Source organism: Saccostrea cucullata, unplaced genomic scaffold, assembly GCF_032062105.1.
Source record: "Saccostrea cucullata isolate Sc308-1 unplaced genomic scaffold, CSIRO_AGI_Scuc_v1 ctg2312, whole genome shotgun sequence".
In the NCBI taxonomy this organism is placed as follows: Eukaryota; Metazoa; Mollusca; class Bivalvia; order Ostreida; family Ostreidae; genus Saccostrea; species Saccostrea cuccullata.
In genome coordinates, this window is record NW_026929545.1 from 1 (window position 1) to 15,501 (window position 15,501).

The following is a 15,501-nucleotide window of genomic DNA, read 5'->3' on the forward strand; positions in this document are numbered from 1 at the left end:
ATTAACAATAGTAAAGACTTTGAAACTTTGATGTAATTATGTTTTGATTCCTATTCTTAATATTTCATTATATTTCAAGGTTAGGATTCAGAAAAAGGTTCCAACATTTTTTATAGGAACAGGACCATTTCTTTAAAAGAATAATGTACCAGAAATGAATACTAGTACATGCATTAATAGAGAGGGTATCTCTTGTACCGAAAAAAGAACTATTCATTTTAATCTATTTCATTTTAATATTAGTCAGATGTAAACTTAGTCGTATATATCGAAAGAAAAAAATATCTCTCTTTCGAGACTGTAGCTCTACTCGTTTGTATTTACTTATTAAAGTAGAAAAAAGTAGCAGTTGGAGCTTAAAACTTAATAAAAGCAATAAATAGAGTGACGATCCTTAATTAAGTCTATTTTTGTGGCAAGATTGCGATAAAACTACAACTGTAGTAATAGCTTTCAATAAAATTTTACAGAATTTTTAGGTCACCTGAGTAAACTCAGGTGACCTATTGCTATCCGTTTTCGTCCGTCGTCGTGCGTCGTCCGTCGTGTGTTAACATTTGAACATTTTCGGCTTCTTCTCTGCAACCACTGAACCAATTTCAGCCAAATTTGGCACAAAGCATCTATGGGTGAAGGGAACAAAAATTGTGAATTTCATGATCCCTGCCCCCCTGGGGCCTGAGGGGTGGGGCCAAAACCACTAAAATTAATGCAATCTTTAAAAATCTTCTTCTTTACTCCTGGACATCAAGCAGTCAAACTATTTGCATGATTGTAATCAGCATTGAGTCCTCTACCAAAATTGTGAAATTCATGGCCCTGGGGTCAGGGGTTCTAGTGCTAGGGCGGGGCTAAATAAGTATACAGTGAAAATGCATTATTTCTTTGAAAATCTTCTTCTCTGCTCCTGTGTATTAAATAAACCAACTAAATACATAGTTATGATGAGGAAGAGTGCCTCTACCAAAATTATGAATTTTATGGCCCCAGGGTCAAGGGTTCTGGTGTTGGGGGGAGAGGCTCTATTGATTATATGGTGAAAATACATGAATTCTTTGAAAATCTTCTTCTCTGCTCCTAGGTGTTAAATAAACTAACTAAGTGCAGAGTTATAATGAGAAAGAGTGCCTCTATCAAAATTGTGAATTTTATGGCCCCAGGGTCAAGGGTTCTGGTGTTTGGGGGGGGGGCTCTATTGATTATATAGTGAAAATACATGAATTCTTTGAAAATCTTCTTCTCTGCTCCTAGGTATTAATTAAACTAAATAAGTGCATAGTTATGATGAGCTGGAGTGCCCTCAACCAAAATTGTGAATTTTATGGCCCCAGGGTCAAAGGATCTGGTGTGGGGGGGGGGGGCTCTATTGATTATATGGTGAAAATACATGAATTCTTTGAAAATCTTCTTCTCTGCTCCTAGGTATTAAATAAACTTACTAAGTGCATAGTAATGATGAGCTGGAGTGCCTCAACCAAAATTGTGAATTTTATGGCCCCAGGGTCAAGGGATCTGGTGTTGGGGGGGGGGGGGGGGGGGGGGGGGGGGGGGGGGGGGGGGTTCTATTGATTACATAGTGAAAATTCATTAAATCTTTGAAAATTTTCTTCTCTGTCTCTGGGAATGAAGTAGATGAACTACCTATATAGTTATGATGAGCAAGGGCCCTAATCTTGCAGAATTGTGTATTTTAAGGCCCCAGGGTCAGGGGCGGGGGGGGGGGCTCTACTTATATACTGAAAAATGAATTTATTGTTTGAAATCTGCTCCTTTGTATTTATAAAACATTTATTTATTTTTTTGATAGGCAATTTTAAGGGTGCCTTTTAAAAATTTGTGCAATGTTTGGACCTAGGTTCAGGGGTTTATGTCACCGTGTTAGGGGCACTACTGATTATTGCTGAATATTACTGATTAGTTGGAGTGCATTTTTGTTCCCCTACCCTGCATATGGGTATTCAGTAACCATGCTAAGCAACTGTTAAGTTTATTGTTATGATGATCAATGGTGCCCTTTCAAAATTGTGAATGCCATATAGCATCTGGCTTAAAACATGAATCAAATTCAATACACTGTAACTGGAAAGTTGTTGCATAATGCTCAGGTGACCTATAAGGCCCGTGGGCCTCTTGTCAATTTTAGTTACCATGGCAACATCAATCAACAAAATCAAAAACACGAAACTGATAATAGTGTATGCCAGTATAGTCTACTTGCATGCCAAATTATATTACAATCTGACCAAAACTGTAGGTGGATTAGCATTTTGAAAGTATTTCACAGAAATTTCTATTTTAGTAACCACGGCACCACCGTTCATCGAAATCAAAAACCGATATCTTTAAGTATAGTCAACATGTGAGCTAAGTTATTTTGAAATCAGACAAAAACTTTTGAATAAGTAGCATTTTATTCTATTATTTCTGTTTTTAGTAAATAAGGCAACACCGTTCACTGAAATCAAAAACCGATACAGAAATTAAGTATCTTAGTGTAGTCTACTTGTGTGCCAAGTTATTTTAAAAATCAGACCAAAACAGCAGGAGGAGTAGCATTTTAAAAATTGTTTACAGACAGACGGAAAGACAGACAGGAAAATATACTACAAAATGAAGTATGCGTCATTTAGAATTTTAAAAAAATCAGCTTCATCAATTTCATTCGACATATTTTTTTTATAATTTGATAATTATTTACATGTACTAGTTTTCAAAATTGATTGTAAAATAATTATGCCACAGTAATGTATTCAAGTATTTAAGTAAAATTGATAACAAATAAAGAATAAATGAATCTTTTTCTCAGAATAATACATGTATATTATTCAATGTATTGCATTCATTTGTATTCTTTGTGTTTTATATACTTAAACATAAATTGTCAATATTGATGTCTCTCTTTTTCGAAATTTGGAGAAACAAAGCAGATTAAAAATACAATTATAGTGAAAATTATGAATTTATTTCTCGATACGTATATCTGAAACGTAAACAGTGACATGCGTTAAACTGTATCAAATCTAAAATAAAAAGTTTGGAACATTTAAATATATTCTGTATATTTTAGGTTAAAATCATTAAAAATCATTGTATCAAATTAAAAGGAATTTAATTGCTTGTATGCTTCTGTATTTTCAGGGAAAAATGGATCTTTTAAAAGGATTTGAATATCAGTTTATTTATCCCTTTGATTGTATCTCTTTCTTCCAGCTATCTGTCTGTCTGTCTCTTAAACATCCGGGGCTTTAAGACGTTCCCTTGACTAGATAGAAAACACAGTAAAACTTCAATAATTACCATTTATATAGCACAAGGGCATTTATAAATATTTTGATAAGTGATATTTCATTGTTCAGGAAAGGTGGATGTGTGTTTCTCTTAGAAATTACAAACGATTTCTAAATTTTATATCATTAAGGGTTGCAACTGCAACGCTTAATGATACACTAGTGTGTATCATTAAGCGTCGAATATGTCGATATTTGCTTGTTTCATTAAGCGTCGATGTTGCACTGCATGTGTGACGCTTAATGATATAATTCTATCATTAAGCGGCGATTTAGCATTAGCGGTTGATAATGTCAGCTATTAATGCAATAATTGATGGCATTAAGCGTTGCAACTGCAACGCTTAATGCTATTTGTATCATTAAGCGGCGTTTTATCATTAGAGGTTGCTACACAGCATTATCACAACAATTGAACATGATTAGTTTATCCTACAAGTAAGAGCCTCGGTTAACGTCCAACGACCCTTATATACATCCGAAGGCCGTTTTCTAAAGAGCTCGTTCCGCCTGAGATTTTGGGTGGAGCATATTCTGCGTGAAATAAACTGTAAACAAGTAATTTTCAGGGACCAACGTGTTTGCATTAGATATAAAAGTCACAACCCTGGAGAGGGAAAAGACAGTGAAACTCTGGAATTCTTGCGTTTGATACAACACGGATAACCTAGAAAAAATCACATCGAAAATTTATCCATAATAATGTATCAAGAAATAAGTCACCGCGGTGAGGCGCAGTGGCTAGAGCGTCTGCTGGCAAGGAGATTATCTTGAACGTCGCCAGTTCAAATCCCACTACAGTACGTGGAGACCAACTTAAACCGAGTACGGAGAGTAACGGTTAACCACAAGCAATCAAAAAAAAAGAGCTCCGCCCAGCGGAGCATTCCCTCGCAGCAGGAACTTCACCCTTAATGGCAATTAATTTGATTAGGTTTTTACAAATTAGAAGCTTAAGGCTTTTTGGATGGCCCCCCCCCCCAATATTTACTTATTTACTGCATCTTTACCTTGTATGACTTTCCAGGTTTGACACCAGCTGAAGACAACATCCTGTTGAAGTAAAATTACACACCTTAGATACTACATTGCATAATAAATACAAAGACTGAATGCAACAAAGTTTAAGACGGGATATTCTGGAACTGGACGTTCACAGCAAAAGTCATTTGACCACTCAAATTTACAAAAAAAAATTGTGGCAATGCCGTCCCCAGTTTTGAACAACGATGCTCTAATTGCGACTTCAGACTAATGCAATACTTGGGAAATGTACCTCCAGTCAGCCGTGTGGTCATATTAGTAAGCATCAAGGGATAAGGCATTTCTTGAGTCCGCCGATGATTGTGGGGGTTGGGTGGATTACAAAACGACCTTGAGTCGAAAGTTATTGAATGAGTGTCTCATTGATGCCGTGTCGAAATAATCCGCAAAAAAATAATACAAAAGCAAGAAACCTTTCTTAGGTTGATTTATAATACAAAGATTTTGATTTTACACATTTTTTAAGCTCTAGAATTTCGACAGAATACAAGGAATACCAGCTGAAGAAAAAATATTTACACTACCCCAGGATGCTTAACATAAGTTTCAGTTTTTCTGACCCAGTGGGCCTTTAAGGACCCCATCCTATTTTTAACTTTCCTTTATCATGCCCCCTTGTAAGGGAGCTTGTCCCTTCCTTTTAAGGAAGCTCTATTAACACTGCAAACTAAAGAGTTCTAATTGTAGGGTAGTTTTATGCGGCTAGAATGATCTGCCCTTAGAAATGAGATAGAAAAAATATCATTTACAGTAAATTGCACAATCTTTAATATACTAAAATATGCCTTAGCATTACATTAGACCAAGAATAAGTGATTGATTAATTGAATTCATTATTTCCATTAATTTTCTGTATGTTAGTTTCTGTTCACGCAAAGTCCATCAATTTATCAAACATTTTCCCTGCAGAATTAAGGCAGGTACCTTATGTTGAAATGAATTAAATAGTCTCAATATGCATATCTTTACATGAAATATTTTTCTCCGGGTCCAAAAAGCACTATTTGTTAATGTTTAGAGCTTTCTTATCAGTTTTAACCCCCCAACCCCCTTTCACCAAAAGATGCGTTGTAACAAGTTTGGTTAAAACTGGCCCAGTGGTTCTTGAGAAGAAGTTGAAACTAATGAAAAGTTTACAGACGAACGAACGATGTGTGATCAGAAAATCTGACTTGAGCTTTCAGATCAGGTGAGCATAAAACCTTTGAGGTTCGAGATTTTACTATGAAATTTAATATCTTAATTTTTTATGAATTTGAAAAAGCCAATTTTGATTTGAGGTAAAAAGTATAACAATCTGATTAAAATCAGAATCCACTCACATAGATCGCTACACAAGGATCTGAAGAAACCCCATTCAGGGTCATCTCCCGGTGACCTTAGAATTATCCAATCAAATGTTCACTTTAGAGAATTGGAAAGTATCTCGGAATTCAGTTACAGAAGTGAAAGGCGCAATGATACACGAATGGAAAAATCGTGTCCTAGTTCCTGTAGCCTGCCAAAAGTACAGTAATATAACAAGTACTTGCTTTTGTCTTGTTTTTTAGCTCTTTGTTTTGTACGAAACGATAAGATTTTCACCGCAGCTACTTTCACTTCTATATTCGTTTTCCCGAATGTCGCTTAAGTACGATCTCTCTGATTGGTCAAAATTTTCATGAATATTTTTATTAGAAAGGTCACCAGGAGATGATCCTCAATGAGGTTTCTTCAGATCCTTGTGTAGCGATCTTTGTGAGCGGATCAAAGGATCTGATTTCAATCAGATTGAAAGTATAAAACTAAAAAGTAAGGTCAGAAATGTATATTGCATACATATATTTGAAATGTTTTTTTAACTCTAGGTATCGAATTTCCTCTTAACCCGTTTACGTCAAAAGTGGTTGTAAATAAAGTAAGTTAAACCTTTTTTTCTTTCAAGAAAAGCGCATTATATGCTCAGGCTTGAAGGAGCCTATGATAAAAAAATAATCACAAAGATCTCCAAACATCAAAGGAAATAACAGGTCGACTTATAAATTAAAAATACATTCATGAATACATTTTAAATAGTGTGTATTAATACATGTGAATAACCCATCATTGTTTTTCCTGCGAAATACCTGTCTACATCAAATTGTTGGCGAAGAGCAATCGTTCTGTTAAAATACTTCAGCTCACTTCCTGTAGCCTTCACAACTGTGGCACATCTCCCATGCTTTTCCCATTCATGTTCCCTATATTTAATTAAAACCGGTTTCATATTTATCCGCTAATGAATGCGCTAAACTCTTTATTGTACTCAATTGTGGTCTGCCATATTTAAAAATTAAAAAAAATTTTTTTTCTTGATTAAGAAGAAAAAACCTTACCAAAACTGATATTTATTTTTTCCAGGGAGCTGATCTGGCCAGTATTTTTCAAGTTTACTCAATATACCCTGAAATGTGAAGAAAACTGAAACAGTAACATACTGAAGTTTTTTGCGACAGTAAATTTCCCGGATGGGAATCATATATTTCGTTAGGAATCTCCTACATCCAACTGCGGGACGTTGAGACTCTAACTGATCTTACAAACACTATAACATTTGTCGAAACAGAATCACGAAAAAGACCTCTCCCTGATCAAAGACATAAACTAGAGATACTGATAGCAATGTGCTCACTAAATGATACCCCCCGCCTCCCATATGAATATAATGGCAGTGTCCATGTTTTGCCCTGGAAAACCCCAAATATGTTTCGGATCAAAAAGTAAAATAGGAGGTGCATAATGGCAATATTCAATAAAGATTCTGGGAAAGTTTCACTAAATTTCACTTAGTGGTATGAGAGGAGTTGCGGATAAGAGATGGGTACCCCAAAGCGTAACAGACAGACGGACGGACGGAAATACCGATTACAGTATACCCACCCACTTTTCAAGCGGGGGTATAATAAAAGGAATAGAATGCTAACCTTTATTTCTTCTTTGCGGAACTTGTGCGATATTTTGCACTTCTCCGGAGACCGACCACCACTGCTAAAAGAAGGCCTGAAAACAGAAATCAAGGAAACAGTTTTATACATGTATAAATTCTTTATATTATAAAATATCTTTACAAAAATTGTTTTTTGGGTTTATGGTAAATCAAATTGATCTTTTTAACTGTAACATGAAAGATAAAGAAGATAATCTATTGTAACCAGAAGTCTCTGTCGAGACTGTAGCTCTACTGGTTTGAACTTATAACAAATGATGAGAAAAGAAGCCATTGCCATTAGACCAAAACTGTAGAAGAAGTAGTGTTTTAAAGGAATTTCACAGACATTTCTATTTTTAGTAACAATGGCAACACCGTTCATTGAAATTAAAAACCGATGCACTATTCTTTGTATCTTAGTTAGTCTACTTGTGTGCCAAATAATATTGAAATCAGACCAAAATTGTAGGAGGAGTAGTGTTTTGTAGAAATTTCACAGAAAATTCTATTTTTAGTAACCATGGCAACACTTCTGATTTTAACGAAATGAAAAACCAATGCACTATTCCATGTATCTTAGTGTAGTCTACTTGTGTGCCAAATAATATTGAAATCAGACCAAAACTGTAGAAGGAGTAGCGTTTTAAAGGAATTTCACAGAAAAATATTTTTAGTAACCATGGCAACACCGTTCATCGAAATCCAAATCCGATGCACTATTTTATGTATCTTAGTGTAGTCTACTTGTGTGCCAAGTTACACTGAAATCAGATCAAAACTGTAGAAGGAGTAGCGTTTTAAAGGAATTTCACAGAAAATTCTATTTTTAGTAACCATGGCAACACTGTTCATCGAAATGAACAAGAGGCCCATGGGCCACATCGCTCACCTGAGAAGCGGTGACCATTCTGTTCTTTACCAGATTTCCCCCTTGTTATACATAATGCATCCCATCCCTACCCCACTGATCATAATTTAGACATTTTGAAATCTACACTACCCCATGATCCTTCCATGGGCACATATGTTTCAGCTATTTTGGCCCAGTGGTTCCTGAGAAGAAGATTTTCAAAGATTTTTCCTATATATTTCTATCTAAAACTTTGATTCCCTATAATGGCCCCGCCCTTCCCCTGGGGGTCATGATTCCTACAATTTAGAATTTACACTACCCCAGAATGCTTCCACATAAGCTTCACTTTTCCTGGCCCAGTGGTTCTTGAGAAGAAGATTTTCAAAGATTTTTCCTATATATTTCTATCTAAAACTTTGATTCCCCATTGTGGCCTCGCCCTTCCCCCGGGGGTCATGATTTGAACAATTTAGAATCTACATTATACCAGGATGCTTCCACATAAGTTTCAGCTTTTCTGGCCCAGTGGTTCTTGAGAAGAAGATTTTCAAAGATTTTTCCTATATATTTCTATCTAAAACTTTGATTCCCCATTGTGGCCCCGCCCTTCCCCCGGGGGTCATGATTTGAACAATTTAGAATCTACACTATACCAGGATGCTTCCACATAAGTTTCAGCTTTTCTGGCCCAGTGGTTCTTGAGAAGAAGATTTTCAAAGATTTTTCCTATATATTTCTATATAAAACTTTGATTCCCTATTGTGGCCCCACCCTTCCCCCGGGGGTCATTATTTGAACAATTTAGAATCTACACTATACCAGGATGCTTCCACATAAGTTTCAGCTTTTCTGGCCCAGTGGTTCTTGAGAAGAAGATTTTCAAAGATTTTTCCTACATATTTCTATATAAAACTTTGATTCCCCATTGTGGCCCCGCCCTTCCCCCGGGGGTCATTATTTGAACAATTTAGAATTTACACTATACCAGGATGCTTCCACATAAGTTTCAGCTTTTCTGGCCCAGTGGTTCTTGAGAAGAAGATTTTCAAAGATTTTTCCTATATATTTCTATATAAAACTTTGATTCCCCATTGTGGCCCCGCCCTTCCCCTGGGGGTCATGATTTGAACAATTTAGAATCTACACTACCCCAAGATGCTTCCACATAAGATTCAGCTTTACTGGCCCAGTGGTTCTTGAGAAGAAGATTTTCAAAGATTTTTCCTATATATTTCTATATAAAACTTTGATTCCCCATTGTGGCCCCGCCCTTCCCCCGGGGGTCATTATTTGAACAATTTAGAATCTACACTATACCAGGATGCTTCCACATAAGTTTCAGCTTTTCTGGCCCAGTGGTTCTTGAGAAGAAGATTTTCAAAGATTTTTCCTATATATCTCTATATAAAACTTTGATTCCCCATTGTGGCCCCGCCCTTCCCCCGGGGGTCATTGTTTGAACAATTTAGAATCTACATTATACCAGGATGCTTCCACATAAGTTTTAGCTTTTCTAGCCCAGTGGTTCTTGAGAAGAAGATTTTCAAAGATTTTTCCTATATATTTCTATAGAAAACTTTGATTCCCCATTGTGGCCCCGCCCTTCCCCCAGGGGTCATGATTTGAACAATTTAGAATCTACACTATACCAGGATGCTTCCACATAAGTTTCAGCTTTTCTGGCCCAGTGGTTCTTGAGAAGAAGATTTTCAAAGATTTTTCCTATATATTTCTATAGAAAACTTTGATTCCCCATTGTGGCCCCGCCCTTCCCCCGGGGGTCATGATTTGAACAATTTAGAATCTACACTATACCAGGATGCTTCCACATAAGTTTCAGCTTTTCTGGCCCAGTGGTTCTTAAGAAGAAGATTTTCAAAGATTTTTCCTATATATTTCTATCTAAAACTTTGATTCCCCATTGTGGCCCCGCCCTTCCCCCGGGGGTCATGATTTGAACAATTTAGAATCTACACTATACCAGGATGCTTCCACATAAGTTTCAGCTTTTCTGGCCCAGTGGTTCTTGAGAAGAAGATTTTCAAAGATTTTTCCTATATATTTCTATCTAAAACTTTGATTCCCCATTGAGGCCCTGCCCTTCCCCCGGTGGTCATTATTTGAACAATTTAGAATTTACACTATACCAGGATGCTTCCAGATAAGTTTCAGCTTTTCTGGCCCAGTGGTTCTTGAGGAGAAGATTTTCAAAGATTTTTCCTATATATTTCTATTTAAAACTTTGATTCCCCATTGTGGCCCCGCTCTTCCCCCGGGGGTCATGATTTGAACAATTTAGAATCTACACTACCCCAAGATGCTTCCACATAAGATTCAGCTTTATTGGCCCAGTGGTTCTTGAGAAGAAGATTTTTTAATGACCCAACCCTATTTTTGCCTTTTCTTGATAATCTCCCCTTGCGAGGGGATATGTCCCTTCATTTTAACAATTTAAATTCCCCTTCACCCAAGGATGCTTTGTACCAAGTTTGGTCAAAATTGGCCCAGTGGTTCTTGAGAAGAAGTCGAAAATGTGAAAAGTTTACAGACGGACAGACGGACGGACGGACGGACGACGGACAAAATGTGATCAGAAAAGCTCACTTGAGCCTTCGGCTCAGGTGAGCTAAAAACCAATGCACTATCTTATGTATCTTGGTGTAGTCTACTTGTGTGCCAAGTTATACTGAAATCAGACCAAAACTGTAGAAGAAGTAGCGTTTTAATTGAATTTCACAGACATTTCTATTAGTAACAATGGCAACACCGTTCATCGAAATCAAAAACCGATGCACTATTTTATGTATCTTAGTGTAGTCTATTTTTGTGCCAAGTAATATTGAAATCAGACCCAAACTGAAGAAGGAGTAGCGTTTTAAAGGAATTTCACAGAAAATTCTATTTTATTTAACCATGGCAACACCGTTCATCGAAATCAAAAACTGATGCACTATTTTATGTATCTTAGTGTAGTCTACTTGTGTGCCAAGTTACATTGAAATCTCTGACCAGTAGAGCTAATAAATATTATTATTCTAAAAAGAAGAAAAAAGTTCATGTGATTCGGAGATATTCGTTCCTGTAAACTTTTTATGCGAGACCAATTGCCTCAAATTTCTTGAATTTATCACAATGGTGCAAACGTTGTTGTTCCTCATGGGGAAAAAAGGAACATTAAACAATAAATCAACTGATTATGTTATAAAAAAAAATGCTTTGTTATAGGTCATCAATTTATGAACTATTTTAGAATTATAAACAGTATCTAACAAAACTGAAGCTAAAACCGGGAGAGAAAAATCTTCTTTCCAGGTAAAAAAAAAAAAAATTAAAAAACTCAGTTGAAAAGTTTTTGACGTGAATTACATGTAATTTTTAACTTGCAATTTTTTCATTTTTTTTTTTTCCAAATGTGACATAGCCGTCTTTCATATTGACAACTAAACAGTATAATATTTTTTTTTATTTTTTCAATCGTCAATTTCCATTATTTATGAAGCAATATTTCATACTTAGATGCATATCAAATCATGTCTTTCATTGCCAGAAGATTAGAACATTCTATAAAACAAGATAGAACATTGACAACAAAAAGCAAATCGGCCCTCTATGTCACAAGGTTGAAATGAAATTTCTTTGAGCGTCACGAGATCGAAATATATAAGATCATATCATGGGTAATCCACTTCCCAAATATGTACTTCTCTTCTCTTTTTAAAAAATATCAACAATTTTTTTCGTTTTGAACAAATTACGGCCTACCACAGCCCGTGGATTTCCCATATGTACTCTCGATCCCTTATTTTTTTTTAAATATCAACAAGTACATGCATTTTCGTTTTGGCTTACCATAGCCCGTGGATTTCCCACATCATAGCAGGAACAACACATTTCGGGTGATCTTTGTTCTAATCAATAAAAAAACTAAATCAATTGTAATGAGATCATTTCTCAACTCCTCAAACTTCTATTTATTGTCAAAATCATGTATCAAAATTAATGATAATTTCTTTCAAAATATACATGTACTCAAAACACACAGAAGAATTTAGAACCAACTAATTAAACAATTGAATAGCATAGACTACCACTAATATAGGAAATCTCCCGAGTGATACAATTATTTGTATCATTTAAAAGTAGAATTCGATAAGGGAAACAATAAATTATACATTTATATCTCACCAATGCTTTAGATGAATATGATCTAGAAAGATAAGGTTGTATTTCCGTATCGTATGTTTAATGCAAAATTCAAGGTTTACAAAAGTGAATTCTAACATTAAATAATAACTTTTGCTATTCTTAAGAATTTTTTATTTTATTTTAGATGTACGAGTATTCTAATGTAAAACTTGGATCCCCAATTGTGGCCCCACCCTATCCCTGGGGGTTATGATTTGAACAAACTAGAATCTACAGTATCTGAGGATGCTTCAAAAAAATATCACCTATCATGGCTTTGCAGTACTTGTGAAGAAAATTAAAAAAAAATTCCATATATATTCCAATGTAAAACTTTGATTGGCCATTGTGGCCCCATCCTATCCCCGGGGGCCATGATTTGAACAAACTTGAAGGTACACTATCTGAGGATGATTCAGACATGAGTTTCATCTTTCCTGTCCCCATTTCTTGAGAAGATTTTTAATTATTTTTCCTTTACATTCCTATGTAAAACTTTGATCGGCCATTGTGGCCCCACCCTACCCCCGGAGTCATGATTTGAAAAAAAACTTGAATGTACACTACATGAGGATGATTCCACATGAGTTTCATCTTTCCTGTCCCTTTGGATCTTGAGAAGAAGATTTTTAAATATTTTTCCTATATATTCCTATGTAAAACTTTGATCGACCATTTTTGATATTATCTCCTCTTGGAAGAGGGCGTGGTCCTTCATTTGAACAAACTTGAATCCCCTTTACCCAAGGATACTTTGTAGCAAGTTTGGTTGAAATTGCTACAGTGGTTTTTGGGAAGAAGATGAAAATGTGAAAAGTTTATAACAACAACGACGACAGACAACGGGCAAATTTTGATCAGAAAAGCTCACTTGAGCCTTCGGCTCAGGTGAACTAACAAAAACTAGCTAGAACAACAGAAATTCCGAACAGAGCTCTTAAACTTCAGAGATGGGATCAAGTACCATGGAGGAGTAAGTATCCTACAAAAAGTAGAATCACCATTTCAAATTCATTATTTTTTGATTGACATCAGATTATATTAGCTGACAAGGGCAATGTATTAACCATAGAGTTTGCATTTACTGTTGACTCAAAACAAGACTTGATACTTTTGTTTTTTAACTTGTTTGATGATAACCTGTCTCGTTTTAGATATTATTCGTATGTAGAGCATGCTCCATTAGTAGAAAACGCCTTCTACAGGTGATAAGGGTAAATTGCACAAGTAATGCAAACGTATGCTAATGGGGGGGGGGGGGCACTTCAACCTATTGGAGTTCCGACTGATTGTTTGAGACTTAGTCCCTCTAACTATATTAGATTTTTTAACAGAAACTCATTATCAGGCATGTTTTTAATATCAACTTCAAAGTATTTGTGTGTACATTCAGAAAGTATTGAACAAAAATAGTTTTGCAAATGACAATCAAAAGGTATGTACAATTTAAAGTTTTTTTTTCCTTTGCTACAGACAGTTAAAAAAACCAGCAGAATGTCTACCACATGGCGCGGTTGCAAGAGCGTTTACTTTAGTGTCGCGAAAGAAGGGGTTGATCTTGCGTCGCGGGTTCGAAACTCACTGCGGCAGGTTGAGTCTCGTGTCGCAATAGGTGCTGGCATGAAAAATATCCCTAACTATATATATATATATATATATATATATATATATATATATATATATATATATATATATATATATATATAGACTAAATAAATAAATAAATAAATAAAATATATATATATATATATATATATATATATATATATATATATATATATATATATATATATATATATATATATATCAAGACAAACATTGGCACTTACATACAGTTTACTGAATTTACAAAGTGTAACCGGCCATGTCAAACTCAATACGAAGGAGTCCCATTCCTTTTCACCATGGCACAATCTGAAATGAGTTAAAACTCAAGTCATAAATTGATTGATGAATAATGGATTATACTAAGAGAACTTTTTAAAAAATTAAACTCTCACGTCAAAATGAAGACAAAGGCGCTGGACAACTGATAAATACTTTTCCGCATCCTGTTCGAATTGGTAAGGAAAATATAATGTCATGCTTTTATACATTTATAAATTTCCCTGATACAAGGACATTAATATTATTTGTTTTAGGGTCCTTAATCTGCGAATCATGCAATTCAACATAAAACCCTATCACTGTTATTGAGTGATCGTGTACCAATTACAAATACATTAACTTTTTAGAGAAAAAGGCAGAGATTGTGGTATTTACCTTTTTATACTTTTTTTACGTCCAGTACTATCGCCTAACGTGATACAGGGCCTTGGTTTTTAAGATTCACAAATTATACTTCAAAGTACTTGGCGAAGAAAAAGTTGCTACATATATCCATGTGACTTTGAGGACGATTTATCATTAATTTTAATAAGTCGTATATGGTACCCCTAGTCTGTCTGTCGTTCAACAATAAGCATCTCAATGCTTTTTGATAATTGATTTATTTAAAAAATAATCATAATTATTGTACGTGTTCCAAGTACATCTTGATATTCTAGGATGATTAGAGTACAAGTCTACCCTGGTCATATCAATAATGACAGGTTAATTGGAATATTTGAGGAAGTTTAACTTAAGCAAAATCTCGTGATTGAAGAACGAATTTCTGTAAAAAAAAAAAACATACGGTTCATGCCGTGTTCAATGCATTTTGGGAAGTTAGTGAATTGGTTCGCGATTGATCAAATATTAAGTATTTGTGTCTTGAAACTTTTCCATTTAAGTTTTGTTATGTTTCTAGTGGCAATATATAGATAATGTTTAGCGATACCATGTGACAACACACCATGCTCTGGGTTCTGTCATATATATTACTTCCGTTTTACATCAAATACATTAAAACCAATCATAAACGATAACGATTACATTGATTAGAATATTACAAGTTTATACATGTAAATGTATTTCATATTCACTCTGTTAAGCATAAACTAATGCCCTGTTCACACGGAGAGTTTAATTCGAATTAAACGTAAAGTTACTGCCATTACGCATGCCTCAAAATTTAATTCGAATTAGCTTCGCTTAGCGTTCACACGGGGAATTTAATGCAAATTAGTTTAATTCAAATTAGTTTACTGCGCATTAAATTACTTCGCATTAGCTCCGTGTGAACGCTAAGCGTAGCTAATTCGAAT

The 15,501-nt window shown here is 35.1% G+C and overlaps 1 protein-coding gene across 1 annotated transcript; it reads right to left on the minus strand.

Moving 5' to 3' along the window:
* Nucleotides 1–4,297: 4,297 nt before the first annotated feature.
* Nucleotides 4,298–14,417, minus strand: LOC134281166 (ribonuclease Oy-like; the record flags this gene model as incomplete). The annotated part of the gene is made up of 7 exons (XM_062763639.1): nucleotides 14,317–14,417; nucleotides 14,146–14,230; nucleotides 11,981–12,039; nucleotides 7,274–7,349; nucleotides 6,686–6,753; nucleotides 6,437–6,550; nucleotides 4,298–4,340 (listed from the first exon to the last, which is right to left on the minus strand). Coding segments are annotated over exons 1-7 (495 nt in total), but the record flags the coding sequence as incomplete, so codon positions are not given.
* Between the last annotated feature and the right edge of the window lie 1,084 nt (nucleotides 14,418–15,501).